At 34.1% G+C, this 15,572-nt stretch overlaps 1 protein-coding gene across 5 annotated transcripts in view; it reads left to right on the top strand.

Moving 5' to 3' along the window:
- The window catches only part of LOC119640392 (protein amalgam), a 121,288-nt gene that overhangs the window by 84,962 nt on the left and 20,754 nt on the right, over nucleotides 1-15,572 (top strand). For 4 of the 5 annotated variants that reach the window (XM_038038384.1, XM_038038386.1, XM_038038387.1 and 1 more), the window contains 2 exons: nucleotides 1,389-1,739; nucleotides 4,957-5,275. In XM_038038384.1, coding sequence (XP_037894312.1) covers nucleotides 1,389-1,739; nucleotides 4,957-5,168 — 563 coding nt within the window. In that variant the 3' untranslated portion in view covers nucleotides 5,169-5,275. Of the gene's footprint in view, nucleotides 1-1,388; nucleotides 1,740-4,956; nucleotides 5,276-15,572 lie in introns of those variants that run through there. The other variant, XM_038038385.1, reaches the window with a different exon arrangement.

Genomic DNA, 15,572 nt, shown 5'->3' on the forward strand with positions numbered 1-15,572 from the left:
CATTTATTGGGAATCGTAAGCATTCAATAAAGGCGTTTTATCGTTACCGAGCAGATGTAGTAAGATTTTACGTATGAGTTGTGCGAGATGCAGGGACACACAAGCAATCAGTCAGTCACAATATGCCAAGTCGTGTAGAGCGGCACGAAAACTACTTTCCAACTAAAGGACAATAAGCTCGGCAATCGCAGTAATCACTAAAAAAATGTGACGTCTTCGTTTTCTCTTTCGTTTTGCCAAAGACCGTCTGTCACGCAAACAATAAATGTAAGAATGAATGGTTGAAATACTCGGTTGGGACAATAAACGAATACAAGCTCAAAAATGTTTTCTTGAAATTGCAAAAATTAAAGTTCATACGTAAGTGAAAGAAGGAAATGAGAGAAAAACATTAAAGCTTCAGGTTAGGATTTAATTTCAAAACAGAAACATTTTGCTAAAAATGTTCAGGGCGAAAATGTTCCAATCATATTACAATTGGTGGACCTATGTTCAGAGTTAAGCATTACATTCAATTCTAACGAGAAAAAAATTTTACATTTGTTTGAATGCAACCTCCGAAAGGTTCCTCCTTCACATCTTTAAATCACGGTCAATTCATATTGGATTCAATTAATATTTGTTTTTATTGATTCCTAGCAATTCGTTAAAGCATCATTTAAAACTATTTCAGTTAATTTTCAGTTAACAAGTTCAAAATACATTAAACCCTGCGAGATTATTTTTGGGCTTTTCGCATTTAATCTCATGTCGGGTAGCTTTTAAAGCTTATTGGCTTAACTTTTGCAAATCCATTGGCGAGGAAAAGTTAATCAAGCAGACGCAAATCCTTAAATTTTCCGCATAATTTGATAAGACTTTAAGAAGAAAAATTATTTGTTTTATTTTAATAAGAACGGCACGACGACAACGAAATTTCTGGTTGCGCACTCACTAATCATATTTCATTTGACAATTTTGAAAATGTTTTAAAAAGAAAGCATTTCTCTTGCATTCAAACTCAGACCAGATTTTTACCAAAAAATAAATTGGAAAAATTCGTTCAATCATCGTATTTGTTGACATTTCAAATGAACTGCAATCGAGCAGCATTGATTTATTGGGCAGCGCCGTAGCACTTCACCCTTCCATCACTTGCAAATAGCTGCTTTAGCACCAAAAATAATGATGTTGATAACATTATGGCTAGTGTTGATGGCTGTTGTGTGCGAGTGCGACTGCAAGTTAGAATCCAGATTTACCCACATACCATATGTTGGCATACAAGCACAGATACACATGCATGCACATTTGTGATTATGTTTACGGTCTTTGTAACATGTAGTGGAAAATATGAAATTTTCTAATCGAATCCATTAAATTGTAGTAATTGGTTCAATTTGTTGCAGAGCTACGTTTGCCGCCAAAACCGACGACTACACCGACGCCATACGTACACACCACAGCAACACCACGCCGCAAACCTCCATTAAATATGAATAAAGATCTCAATGAGGTTGTGCGAGCTAAGGGGACACATTTCAGCAGCAACACATTAAAGGAAAATGAAATTTCTAATGGCATCGTAAGCAGCAGCAACAGTGGAAATAGTAATAGCAACAGTGGCCGCAGTAGCAGTAGTGCCAGTGGTAGTAATGTTTATAGTAGCAATAGAGAAAGTAGCACAAACGGAGTTGGCGTTGGCGTCTCGGGACCAAATAACATCAATGCGGCAAATGGTTTGATTAACGGAGCGGAAGGTAAGTTACAATTGAAAAAGTGCTTCAAGTGCAGAGAGTACAAATTAAACAAGTCAAGCGTTTACTATATATACATTCGCTTATATATAATTTTACAAAAGGAATACAGCACAATTCCCTTTAGAAGCCCATAAAAGCATCAACTCAATAACTTAAAACAACTGAAAATGTTGTTTTGTACGAATAACGCATTAAGACAGGCCGGATTACAAATATACAACCGCAGTATAACTGTGATAAAAAGCCAACAAACACAATAAAATGAAAATAAGTCAAGCGTCTCGCTCGTTCAAGACGGTTTCATTTCTTGTGTCAGTTTAACGAAACGGCGTTCAATGAGAGCATCTTGCTCCTAGCATCTTGCTTTACAAGATACGACTTGCTTGGGTATTCTCGTATTAAAATTGCTAATGCCATGGTAAACTTTTGGTCTTTACTAGGTTTACGGGCCAGCCTAGGTTTCTGTCTGTAAAAATAAGCTCAAGGTATCATGCATTTTTTTATACCAAATTAAAGCACTGACAAACTAACTATCAGCAAGCCGTAGAAAATACTATCTTGAGGCTTATTCTGGCATTGTGACCGTTTTATAATCATAAGAGAATGTTTTTTCATTGTCACAATCTTTGTAAGTTCGTATCAACTTTGATAATTCAAGGCAGGGATACAACCCTTCAATATCAATTTTATTATAAAAGAGTTATGAAAGTCGAAAAACATATTGTTTGGGAGCGCCTTGTGACTTCTGACACCACTAGGATGTTGCTCAGAATGCAAGTGTTAGCCAAAAATTTACAGACACTTTAACGAAAAGACAACATCATAAGCAAGACATTGAAAACGAAGACCATTCTCAAAATCTTATCGCCATCAAATGCGTTCGGAAATAATTTCGAATGTTTCCCGGAAATTTTTATGCTTAATGACGAAGCAATTCTGGTTTACTTCGTTGGAGACGCACCTTACAAATAAGAAATGTCCTAAAGTATTACAATATTATATTTTCTAAATTCGAAAAAATGAGAATTGATTTAACAAAGAAAAAAGGGTTGCCGATGCAATATAATGCAGGACCTGCGTAGTTGTGTAATTATTTCGTCTGCCCGCAGCTTTCCTTTGTAGTAAAACGCACCTTATCAAAACTTGTGAAATGGCATTATTTTAGTTAATTGCGGAAGTGAGGAAGTTTCACCTATTTTTGGAGACTAATCGAAATTGTATGGGCTGTCAAGAAAGTTACATTATTATATATATAACTCATCCACCAATTTCTGACCGATTGCCATAAATTTCGTGTTAATCAAAACGAGTAAGAAAGTTATTTTCGGCGGGCGCCGAATCTCATACACCCCCTACGATGCTCTTCGCATTCTATTCTCCAAATGCTTTTATTTCATACCCATATCGCTCGTATTATTAAGGAAAAGTTAATCTACTAGATCGCGGTGTCTACCATATTCACTTTAGGTTTGACCCATTTTTGGGCAGATAATATGTCTTCAGCCGAGGAGAGCACAAAATAATTTTAAACATTCAGCCTCGTTTGCCTTATGATTAATAAGCATAAAACCTCAAAGAAGTAAAAAACAGATAATTTGATCGCTTGTAACTCCCCTTTTTTGCACATAAAGGCTAGAGTGTAGAGTGGAAGGTAAATTTAATGTAAATGTAAGGTAAATGTTCGCCCAAGCCTATGTGGTTTTACAATCTAGTTTTTATGGAAAAAAAATCTGGCATCACAATTCATGACCGTTCGCACAATACTCCTCGTTAATGCATTCATCCAAGCACGATTTTCGCACTTCCGCCCTGCCGATACTGTCTGTCCTGTTTTTAATAGTAATTTGAATCGTTTTTATATATTTAAACTTCCGTTTGTCATCATTGATGGGAAGAAGGTAAGGCACAGTACCACCTTGTTTTCCATAGCAACCGGAACGTTTGTGTTCTGCTTGGACGCTTTTCTAATTTTCTGAATGTTGGCACTAGCAACTATTGACCAGCGAACGATTAACTTTTTTACGACGCTTGTTAAGTCTCGGCTCCCAACTACTTTGGTTCCTTTTTAACTGAGACAGTTGATTAAACGGCTAAGAAGATCCTGGTTTTTTCTGTTATCGTATCGTATAAAGCCTGTGGAGATCAAACTTCCCAACAGACTTTTCTGCGGATACTCATACGTTCGATTCCAAAGCCGCCAGTTTTTGTGAGAGTTGTGGTCAAACGGACGTACTCGAAAATATACATAATATCCCATTGTTCTCAATATCACATCTTACCTATAATTTTAACTTGTCTTTCTTTAACAACTTCTACTGCTTGCAGAATATTTTAGTCCTAACCAATATACCCAATTTAAATAAATTTCATGGGCATATATCTAATTTTCGACAAACTATAGCTGGTTACACTTTATTTAATATAAGCACAATGCTCAATGTTCATTTTACATAGCACCCCGACCATATGAGCTCGGCGCTGCCACTCTTATCCTCGCAAAAAAAAATCCTCGGCGGAAAATCGAGTAAATAGTTATAACTTACATAAGAAGGGAAATTGGCATTGCAGGCTTATGGCTGACGACACATTCGCCCTTGCTCTTTCAACTAAGATTCACGATACTTATGCAAATCTGTAAGGTTTTCTACATGAAATAGCGGAGCTGTCGTAACGATAAAAAACTGCAACTATCACGCTTACCAGACAATAAAGTGGTCCGCGTTTTGAACAGCAATTAGTTTTAATAATAAAACATATTCGAGCTACATATGGAACGTTAATGTTGTGTACTACTATGAAATGGTTTAGGAAGGATATAGTCTTTCCCAATTGTATTCTAAGAAGACGACCTCATAGCTGTCTTCTGTGTAGCTCGTTCTTACAGAGTTAAATGGATTTTGATTCTTGACGGCACTTGCTGTCTGTATGCATTCACCTGGTAATTCATGCGGAACCACAGGCAGCTAGGGCGCTCTGTGTAGTAGTCCTTAAAACATCTTTTCTTTGCCATCAAGTTGTCATGGCGATGAATTTTAAAAGCTATTAAAATTATATTTGGTTTCTTTCACTTATACCCTTTGAAACGTAACCTAGTTCCAGTTGAATACATATGAATTGTATGCGTATGTACTTAATGTTATTTTTATAAATATGCATTCGAAATGATATTGCGGAAAGAGTTTTATTCCTTTTTATCCGAATTTCTTTTATACTTTAGTTCATACGCAGTTGCCAGCAAGAAATAGCTACGAGAAGACGCATAAAACTCCACCGGTAGTGCCGTCACCGCGATCTCCTTGGGTTATCACCAATGAAGCAGTTACGAAACTCGGTAGCCAACGTACAGTTAACGTCGGTACGAGTTTAGTTGTGGCATTATGTACATTTTTCTACGGCTCACAAATCTACGCAATATCTACACCGAACTAACCTTAAAGGAAAATAATCAAACTTGGAAAAATAATAGAGAAAGAAATGTAATGTAACGATAATATTTAACTGTTGAATAATGTTTATATATATATATATATATATATATATGTATACACTTTCCCATTCACAGAAAAACAAATACACACAACAAACAAATAGACGCACAGACACACATTCATAACGACATGAACACTTGTCGTTGTATTGTATTGTCATTATTGTCAATATTATTACAATTACTGCTGTTACCCAAAAGATATAACAAGGAACAAAATTATTATATATTCGCGTCGATGTGAATCTTCAATACTTATCATAATTAATGAAAATTGCTTAATTCTTTCGTTACACAGAGGGCGTGCCTACTGGTTCATTAAATGCATTATCAACTAACCTCTGCTTGTTATTCTTAGTAAATATTTTTAAGAAATTTAAGACGTATATGTCCTCTAATAGTGTTTTTGTAAGTAAGTCTCCTACAATTGGTTAGGAAAATAATTTGTAAATGTCCTTTCCCTTCTTCGTAATATGTGTAGACTGCCAACTTTGGCAACTATTGGGGTAAGCGTTTTACCTTTTCATTAGCAAATTGCGTCCCCGACATTTTCCAGCATAGATGACGAGACAGGCGGACAAACGAAACAAGTATACCTCCTTCACTAGTTAGTAAAAATTAAAGTTGAACGAAAAGCAAAAAAATATTTCAATTGTAAATAAGTATACTCATGATGTGTACGTATCTATATAAATGCACAAGCACACGCATATACAACATATCTATAAAGATATTGAAGTGAGGGTGGGAAAACAAGTGTACTATTCCATTGTATATGTATGTACGTATGTACGTATGTACGTAAGCATGAGAAGAGATATTTGAAGCGATTATTCCTGGCAAACTTTATGTAAAAGAAGGTCGTGCTAACGCATAGCGTCTCAGTCACTCTAACGCCGACAGACAGCCATGTAATAAAAAGTTTACCATGTAAGTGCAAAATTCACACTTGCATTCACGTACTTATGACAAAAAGAGAAAAGGAGTTACACTCTTATACAAGCACACAAGCACACAAGCACACAAGCACACAAGCACGCATAAATACATGTGCACTCGAAGAAGAATAACATTTTGTAATGCATAAAATTTATTGTATTTTTCGGAGATTTTTATACTTTGTGGTATTTTTATATCATCTCAAGTCTACATATATGTTGTAACTATGCGTACATACATACATACATACTGTACATGTTGTGCATAACATATAAGAAATCCCTTACGTACGTTGGCGATAACATATCGCTTAGAGTATGCGATGTTGTTGTCATATAAACTTATTCGCCCAGCAGCAGGGTATAGCACAAATGTTAAAATATACACAACGCAAACCCTAGCCAACCATCAGGGCCATCATACAAACCACAAAACGAGCGAAACACAAAGCATCTGGAAAAAGGGAAATTTTGTTGCTTTTTAGCATTAAACTCAGCGAAAGTGTGTAAAAAAAAAAAAAAAAAAAAAACAGCACACCAGGATAGGATTTCTTTTTAAAGGGCATACAGCTCAAGATTTGTGTTTTTGTTGGCATATTGAAAATTGCAGTTTTAAGCAAAAGGAGAGAAAGAATTCTTCTATTATTTTGTATGTAATTTGTTCGCTGTAAAAGTCAGTCAAGCAATACAGTAGGTTTTATCAAATAGCGTTCGCGTATAACACTATTTGCATGCCTTTTCCCCCACCTCCCTTAACTACCTTTTACATTAAGAAAAATTTTTCAAGCTCAAAAATTTGACCTAACATCTAAAATCCTCCCTTTCGATTGTAAGGTTTTGGTTTTTTTTTTTTTGTTTAGGGAAAAAGGCGCAGTTTTACAATGCAAAATTAATTTTAAAGCAGAATGAGGACGGATTGATTTGATTTAGGTTAACACTTTACCATAAGCGATATAGCGTAGAATTCGTTCACAATGTTCGTCAAGTGGATCAGACACAGTTGAAAAATTTATAAATCAAACCAACTAAGCGATCTAAATGCTAAACAAAATGTTAAACGAAAAAGCGAACGAAAATGCATTCTGTTTTTTAGGTCACTTTAATGCAAATACAAGTTTTCACCAACACCAGCTCACCTCATTTTGCCAATGAAAGTCATGAAGAAAAAAAAAAAGAATGATTTCAATGTTAGCAGTGAATCTGTCATATATTCTCCCCGAGGGAGTCTTCGGCACTAAAGCATTAAATGGAAAAATAATATGAATAAAAGCTAAAAAAACAACAAAAAAAACTGCAATAGAAAAATATTTCTTTTATATAGAAAGATTTTTATTCATTTCTATAGCCATCAGCAAAAGATATTAGGTTACTAAAGCGTTCGAGCAGTTTGCAACATCCAAAAATAGCCTTCAGCGATCCCGTTCCTTGTCATAGAGGGATCATAGTCACGTCCGTCGATCCGATCGTTGATTCATTCTCCACCTTTCTATTTCCTAAATTAATAAAATTTTAAACAGAAAGTATAAACTTTGCATTATATGTGAATATACGCGCTACACGCCTCCTATTGCTTACTATCGATTATCTAAGAACTGAACATCACGTTTAATATATTTTTGCCTAAAACGAAGATCATTGGCACAATTCGGTGGTAAAGTGCATATAATTGTTTCAATAGTGTTTATCTAATAAACTGCAGCCTTTTCCTCTATTTTAACTCATTCAATAGAGGCACAAACACTTACGCGTTACAAAAATGTTTTCTCTTAGGAAGTCTTGTTAAATTTTTTATAGATGATTTTCTTTATATCATCTCTCATTTTTTTATTGTTTAAGCTTTCCTGTGATTAACGAGGTGACATAAAAGTACAGTAATTAAAATGATCAACGCTTTTCTTTTACTTCAAACCTTGTTTAAAATGTCCTGAAATTAGGAAAGGACAAAAAAATAACATGGATAAATAAAAGCAAGCAAAAGCACGATATTGGGCCACAGTTCAAGTAATTAGTCGAACATAAATGATACGATTTGATCCGTTCTTGTGAGTCAACAAGTAGCTTGCATGAGTAGCCGAGTGGATGAGAATCGCTACATTTATTCAGAGGTATTCGCTCAGTGCTATAGACTGTACTTGGCCGTGGCTATACTGAGTGCTCAATCGACGAAAATATAACATTTAACAATTGGGCACACGTCCATTAGACTTTGACCATTCTCTGTTCCTCTCTTTCCCACTTTCTTGCTGACCGTCACCGCGTTACACTTACTATGGAAAACGTGCTGCTTCGGATATTCAAAGACAGTGAATAACTAAGCAAGCACAACTTCTTAAACACCCTAAAAAATTTATGGTTAATGTCTTTGACCCTTTCTTTCATCCGCTTAAGATGTTTTATTTATTGGAACAACGTGAAGTAACTCAATTCCCCATAACAAAAATTTAATTCAATATGAAAAATTTAATTCAATATGAAACATTTTTTTTAAGATTGTTAAAATTTGCGAGAGTACTTGCGATTTTTTTAAATCCATGTAAAACGTTCACGTAGCCATGCTGTTGCAACAAAAAAAAGGAAAAGTTAATATAATAACAATACTTTCATTTATAGTAGGTTTATTGGCAAACGCAAACTGTTCTTAGTTCCTTTATTCCAATAATTTAGACATTTTCAAGAAACGTAGTTTGAAACCAACGGTTCCTTCGGAAAGTCGTTTTTTATATTTTACTCTTTACAATTTACTCTTTAATATTTTAGTCTTCTGCAACAGCCGTAAACATGCGGTTGCCGTATGGCCGCGTAGGTAAGCGTCGCGACAAGCGTCAAGCCTCAGTGTGGTTTGACCATACTTGGTCATGGACCAACTGAGCATTCACTCAGTTGGTAAAGGCGTAACAATTACCGACCGGCTACCTATCGACTCTCTTTCTCTTTTCTGAGAGACTTAATATATGCCTCTATGCTCTGCTGATAGGTAAGCATCAAAATTGAAATAGTTTGGCCTAATCGCCTTGGAAAAGTTCCAAGTGCCAATTTTAAGCTCTACTTATGAGCTCTTTGTTTGTTTGGCTGCTTCACAAGGTTATAACACCTTACGGGCCAGAGTCATATGACTTAAGCTGGTCCTTACTTCTATTCGTTTGCGTTATTTTGTTTGTAAGTCACTTTTCTTTTCTTGCGACGCTTGTGCAAACATAATATAGACTTCCTCAGCAGTGCTATTTGCTAAAAATTAAAATTAATTGTTTTTAAATTGAGCTTAATGCTCGCCTTCAGCTATACGTTGAAACGTGCTACTGTGCGTAAATATAAATATTGAAAATTTCATAGAGAAATTATATTCTCTTCTTCGGTATAACTATTTACTTCTCTATCCAAAAATGTTGTATTTTTTCTTCTGCGAATAAGAAGCAAGAAAATTCAGACAATTTTAAGTCAATCTTTTAATTGAAAAATGCAAATTTACCACACACTCTGCACACTATTCTTATATATCCTTTTGTTCTGTTTTCTCGGTTTGCGAGAGAAGGATTAACTACTTGTGCTATTCTTTCCGATAGAATACTGAAGACAACACGTGAAAGCGAATTTTTTAGGCACGTGTGATTATGAACGAGACGGTGATGGACTTTTATTCTAAGTAAAATCTTTTTCTTATTATTCTAACAAATGTTTTTGTTTTACAAAGATATTGAAACTTTTATAAGTAAACAGAGTTAAAAGTTCTATGATAATACAAAAAGCAAAATTCTTTCTAATGTTTTAGTAATTTATTGGGATAACTGCATTGAAAATTGTAAATTAAGTTAACGGCTCGAAACAACTTTTAGCAGAAGCCCAAGGGTCACCTTTAATATTCTGCTGAAATGATACAATTGGAAAGTACTGCATAAGCAATTATTATGAAAGGAAATCATACCGTCTTCCTATCAACTAATTTCCTTTCCGGTTAAAATTTATTCAGGGATATGTGAAAGATTTTATTTGACTCCATTTGATTTTTTATCATTGCGTGTTTAAATTTCCTTGGCAACCGATGTATATTTAAATAAACCGTGAATAAACGTATTTTGATAGCCTTAAGAGAGAAATATTCGCAGTTTTAGCAGATGTTTGAATTAATTGATCAATATTCACATAGAAGAGTTTGCAAGCCAGTGAAAAATTGAAGTGTAATAATTTTGCTACTTGTCTTATAATTAGCAAAAGTATACGTCACTAACTATACTATGTATAATCTTATCAATTTATTGACGACAAATATATCCATAATTAATCGCTGGTTAAAATCAATATACTGCTGAAAGTTTCGCAAAAATAGCATTAGCTGAAAGCCACGAATCAAGTTGCGATTCGTTCACTTGCAGAGGGACAGGGAGTCAAGAAATTTACTAAATATTTGAAAATGTTTTGTCATTTGCATACCGTTCGTCTGAGCACTTGTCATTCCGAACCGACAAATTCACAGTTAATAAGTTTCTCGTAGTTTTATAAATTGGTCGAGTTGATGAATATTGAAGATTTGTCATAGGATATATTAAATATCTTCAATTTTTGTATTAAAATCGTCAACATACTTAGGGGTCAAATCACGATTGAGTGTCTGTCTCTTCGAATGCTGCCGTAGCTTTTTAGGTAAAAGAATTCTCTCATTAACTAATAGTTTCGATGATATGGATAGCTTGGATATTTGGATTGTGTATCGTAGAGTGTATTGAATTGGTTTCTCGTCCGTTTGTAAAATGTATCGGTAATCACCTAAAGTTTGTTTATTTTTTATTTGCCCAAGCCCTGTCTGTTCTTAATCGCAACTATGGAATCACACATGCCCGGGCTTCAGGCTTTAAGAATTAAAATATATCTAGAGTATATATTACACAGTGTTTGTTTGATAAACATATGAATTCTACTGTTTTCCGCAAGCATATGCCTATAAAGTGCAACGTGAGTATTTGCCTTGAAAACTATAATCGGCACCCTTCAAGAAGAAGAACAACGTCTTGAAATAGAACTCTACGGAACTCGCACTGCAAAACTTACATGCACTTCCCGAGGGCTAATAAAATACTTACGATACTTTCTCTTTTATGTAGTTTCCTTCAATAGAGAGCGTAGCGCCATTGTTCTCCAAGCGTGCACACTTTCATGTCCAATAGTTAAAAAAGTATATCAGAAACAATTTAAGTCTTCTTTGCTCCAGGATAATGAAGCAACAGTTTTGCCGTCGGCTCAAAGTATATGCAAACAAGTTGTTCGCCTCTGCATATTTAGTCATAAATTATTCGTGCGTTCGCTAATAGTATACGACACCGTGTGCTTCCTCAGATGTTCTTATGTATGTGTTGTTTGCCTCAACGTAAATGCTGATATAAATTTATCAATTATGATGTGATAATGAAGCTGCATATCATTATTTGATTACACAGATAAGAAATTCATAACTTTTCGTAAAGGTAGATGTTTGTGCAGTAAAATGATTGAAATTACATTTTATAACTTAAGTGAAAGAACTTCAACTTAAATAGCATATAACTATATAATGAAATTGGAATAATCAGATTTCAACAGGGAATACCTATCACAACGCTTCGTCTGTACAATCATCATCATGTCATCTTCAAATCCGTCAGATAGGTAAGGCGACGCAAAGATTGACAAGCAAACACTTTTATACAAAATTAGAAATATCAAATACAAGCAACAACAACAAATACAATATATATATATATATACATATATATATATACATATGTTAAGATATTTATAAATTTTTCGAAAAACATTCAGTTAGGAAAATTAATTGAAGAAAAGCCAAAAAAAAAAAATAACACAAAAAAGATACAAGAAAAGAAAAGATGAAAATCTACTCATATCATGTATGTATAAAATAAAATCTTTAAGATAAATATAATTTGTTTATAACCTGTATATGTAAGTGTTTTAGGTAATTGTATTCACATATATAGATATATATCATTTATATTACATAAAAAAATCATATGTGCACACAAAACGCAATAAAACATTCAACAATCACTCATATACACAAACAAATATTAATTCATCTCAATTATTGAAAATGAATTACTTAATGTGATAAATTTTAAGTCGAAATGAATGTATGCGAGTATAACTGTATGCGTGTGTGTGTGTATGTGTATGTGTGTGTGTTTGTGCGTATCTTTTTGTATTTGGGTGTTTGTGTATTTATTCTTTGCAAACATACATGTACAAATGTTAGTACATATCTGTTTAATAATTAAATGACATTGCGTACAGGCACACAAGCACAAACGTACAAATATGCATATCTATATATAATTAAATATATCTACATGTCATTATGATTGCATTGTTAAGCATTCAAGTGCGTAACGTTAACATATATGAATACTTGCGTATCAATATGGTTACATTCATGCATAAAAATGTTTATGGTATCATTTTACTACATAAATAACTTTTCCATGTGCACACTCAATACTCTATATAAAATAATAATTGAACAGATGCACACACATTCAAATGCAATGAAATTATTATATATTATAAATATGTACATATCACTAATATGTATAAATATGTCTTCCGATACAGTTGTCACTATCAATAGCACATCATACACCCACATAAACACACATACACACACACACATTTACTCTTAGGTACATAAATTATAGGCATATTTTATTTATTTTATTGTAAAGAAGCAAATCGGACGAAAAATAAGATGTGAGCAGCACAGAAAGCGGAGAAAGGCAATAAGCTTCATATAGATCTAGAGCATGTGAAGATAAAAAGTTAAGGAAAAGATGACGAATCTTCAAAATGCCCTACGCTGCTGCTATAAGAAAACGCCTAAGAAGTTAATTGAAGTCAGATTTCACAAAACTCTTGAAAAGCAACTGACCAATTTTTACCCCTATTAAATAAACTCTTTTTTTTTATCAAAATCGGACATAGATGGACTACAGTGAATTTTGGGATAATCGTAAAACTTTTTTTTGCATTAATTTTTCATTAATCCATTTTTATTAGGTCAAATAAAGTGCTTGTGGCAAGTAATCGTCAACAACTTTGAAATTAACCTATTCACTACCTTCAAGCTTTGCTCTAAATAAAGGGACACGTGTAAATTGCTGAGTGACGACGCATACTATTCTCCTCATTCTATGCAAATTAAATATATGTTTAATCGAGCACAAAACAGTCAAAAGATCAACAAATATGCTTGAAATGTTGAAAAGACTAAAGACAATTGTTTTTACTTTCGATGAAAGTTGTTGCTTTCATTGAAAAAGTTGTACATTTTTATAAATTTCAGGACATAACTGCCCAAGCTTACTAATATGAGTCGAGTAGCTGGACTATATGAGCATTTTATTGAAAAAGAAATTTGACTATGAAGAAATCTTATCAAGCGTTTCTCTATGAAAAGTTACTCCATGAAATTAAGATCCCTCAATGCAACAATCGATTTTCTTTACTAATTGAGTTTGCAGTTTTTTAATCTAAGATTAATGTACGTTGTTAGCCCTTCCTTTGTATTTTCACGGGAATTTTTTAATTGTAATTGGAGTTCACGCAACTACGCTCTCACACGGTTTGCTTGTGTACACAAAAAGTCGATGAGTAGACATTTTCATCAGCCTTCATTTCGGCTAAGGCTTAGATAGCTGGCTCGATTTTTCTCTACCTCTACACACGCGAGATGATCAGTGCAATATTGGATATAAGCTCCTGTGAATGGGGCCAATCATAGATGGTCTGACTGTGGTCTACGGCGTTACAAAGCCCATTATGGGATTTTTAGCTCAGCATCCTGTTTATAATCCCTAAAAACTCGTTCCAGTCAACTGGCGAATACTCTGCCGCGATAACGAGCGTCCAAAGAACTATTTGAAGAATTTTATTTTTATACAAGAAATTTTACTTGCAATCGTTTAGTATTTAAATTATAAAGGTAGTGTAAGACAAGTGAAATTCGGTCCTACGTTAGGCTCGGGAAAGTGTAGTGCAGTTATGTTATTGACCTAATGTGTACAGAGATAAGATGAAAGGAACTCATTGTCTACCAAAATTAAAGCAATTAATGTGGCGACTTCCATTATTGTTTGCATAGGTTTGAAGTTCTCAAGCCTTTAATTGAAAATAGAAAGTTGTAGCCAAATTTTGCAATGATGTTGCAGTCTTAATTGCTGCATAGATAACAAACTTGCCTCTGAAATGCGGGAATTTCCTCTTTCTCCCATATCATCATTCAACCTTTCTCAAAGGATGTTGCTCAAGGAGGATGAAATGCCACTTTCACAGCACATTTTTTTTTGTTACTCTTAATTTATAGGCAACCTTATAGCAAAGATGTGTTAATATCTTTTATTTACTCCTGCGACGCAAACTCATAAATTTTCCTACAGCCCCTAAATAATCGCCTTGTGGAATGAAACCCTTCGCTGTAATTTTCATTTTCATATTTATTCAAAAAAAAATAAATAAAAAAATAAAAACGATGAAGGGGAAGCTCTCTTCATAAACATAAACAACATATCAACTTGGTTGCGGAAATTGAGTAATTATCTGCAGCAAATAAGGAGTGTTTAAGGTCATTAATTTTGTCTAAGGGTAAGCGTTTACTAATAGCATATCTTTTAAGCGAAACATTCTGCAAATACATGTGCGCTAAGGATACCAGATTATTTGCTTTAACGTACGAGGCTGAGGAATGTAGTTCACTGATGCATTAGAATTTTTCTTTTCTCTTTTAAAATCATAAAACAATGCAACATAACATGGTTGGGAGTCCCTGTTCGAATATTTCTTTAATTCCCAACGCAAACAAAACTTTTGAAAGACTATGATTGGGTTTTTAGCAGAAGGAACTTAACAACTCGAAACATCAGCTTAGTCGATTGTCGCGAATTTGCTCTGATAAATGTTAGCAGAGAAAATTTAGGAACAAGGATGTCTTTTCAGTTTCCTTCTTTTTTAAGTTTGTGACCATAATCTCAATAAACGGACGAGCAGACATTTGATGACAAGCAAAAACTTCCGCGGTCCCCACCCCACTTTATCAATATTTCATAAATCTTACGTTTTCCTAAAAGAGAATATACGAGCATTCAATAAGTCGTACGCTTTCCTACGGGGGGTTGTAAAAATTTATGGAAACATATGTTTACCCCAAATTGGTTTGAGCTACATAAGAGATAGATTGTCCATCCACCGGATGGATATGCATATAACCATTGAATCTTTACAAAGACAAAAAATGGGACTCGCTATCTCTTCATTGCTCTTGGTCTTGGCGTAATGGAATATGGTCGAAATATACGGTAAAAATTGAGTACACTTCGAAAATACTATTGGATACTTACTTCAACACCACGTTTGTTAATTGATGGCCGATCG

The sequence above is a fragment of the Glossina fuscipes genome, unplaced genomic scaffold, assembly GCF_014805625.2.
Source record: "Glossina fuscipes isolate IAEA_lab_2018 unplaced genomic scaffold, Yale_Gfus_2 121, whole genome shotgun sequence".
NCBI lineage: Eukaryota > Metazoa > Arthropoda > Insecta > Diptera > Glossinidae > Glossina > Glossina fuscipes.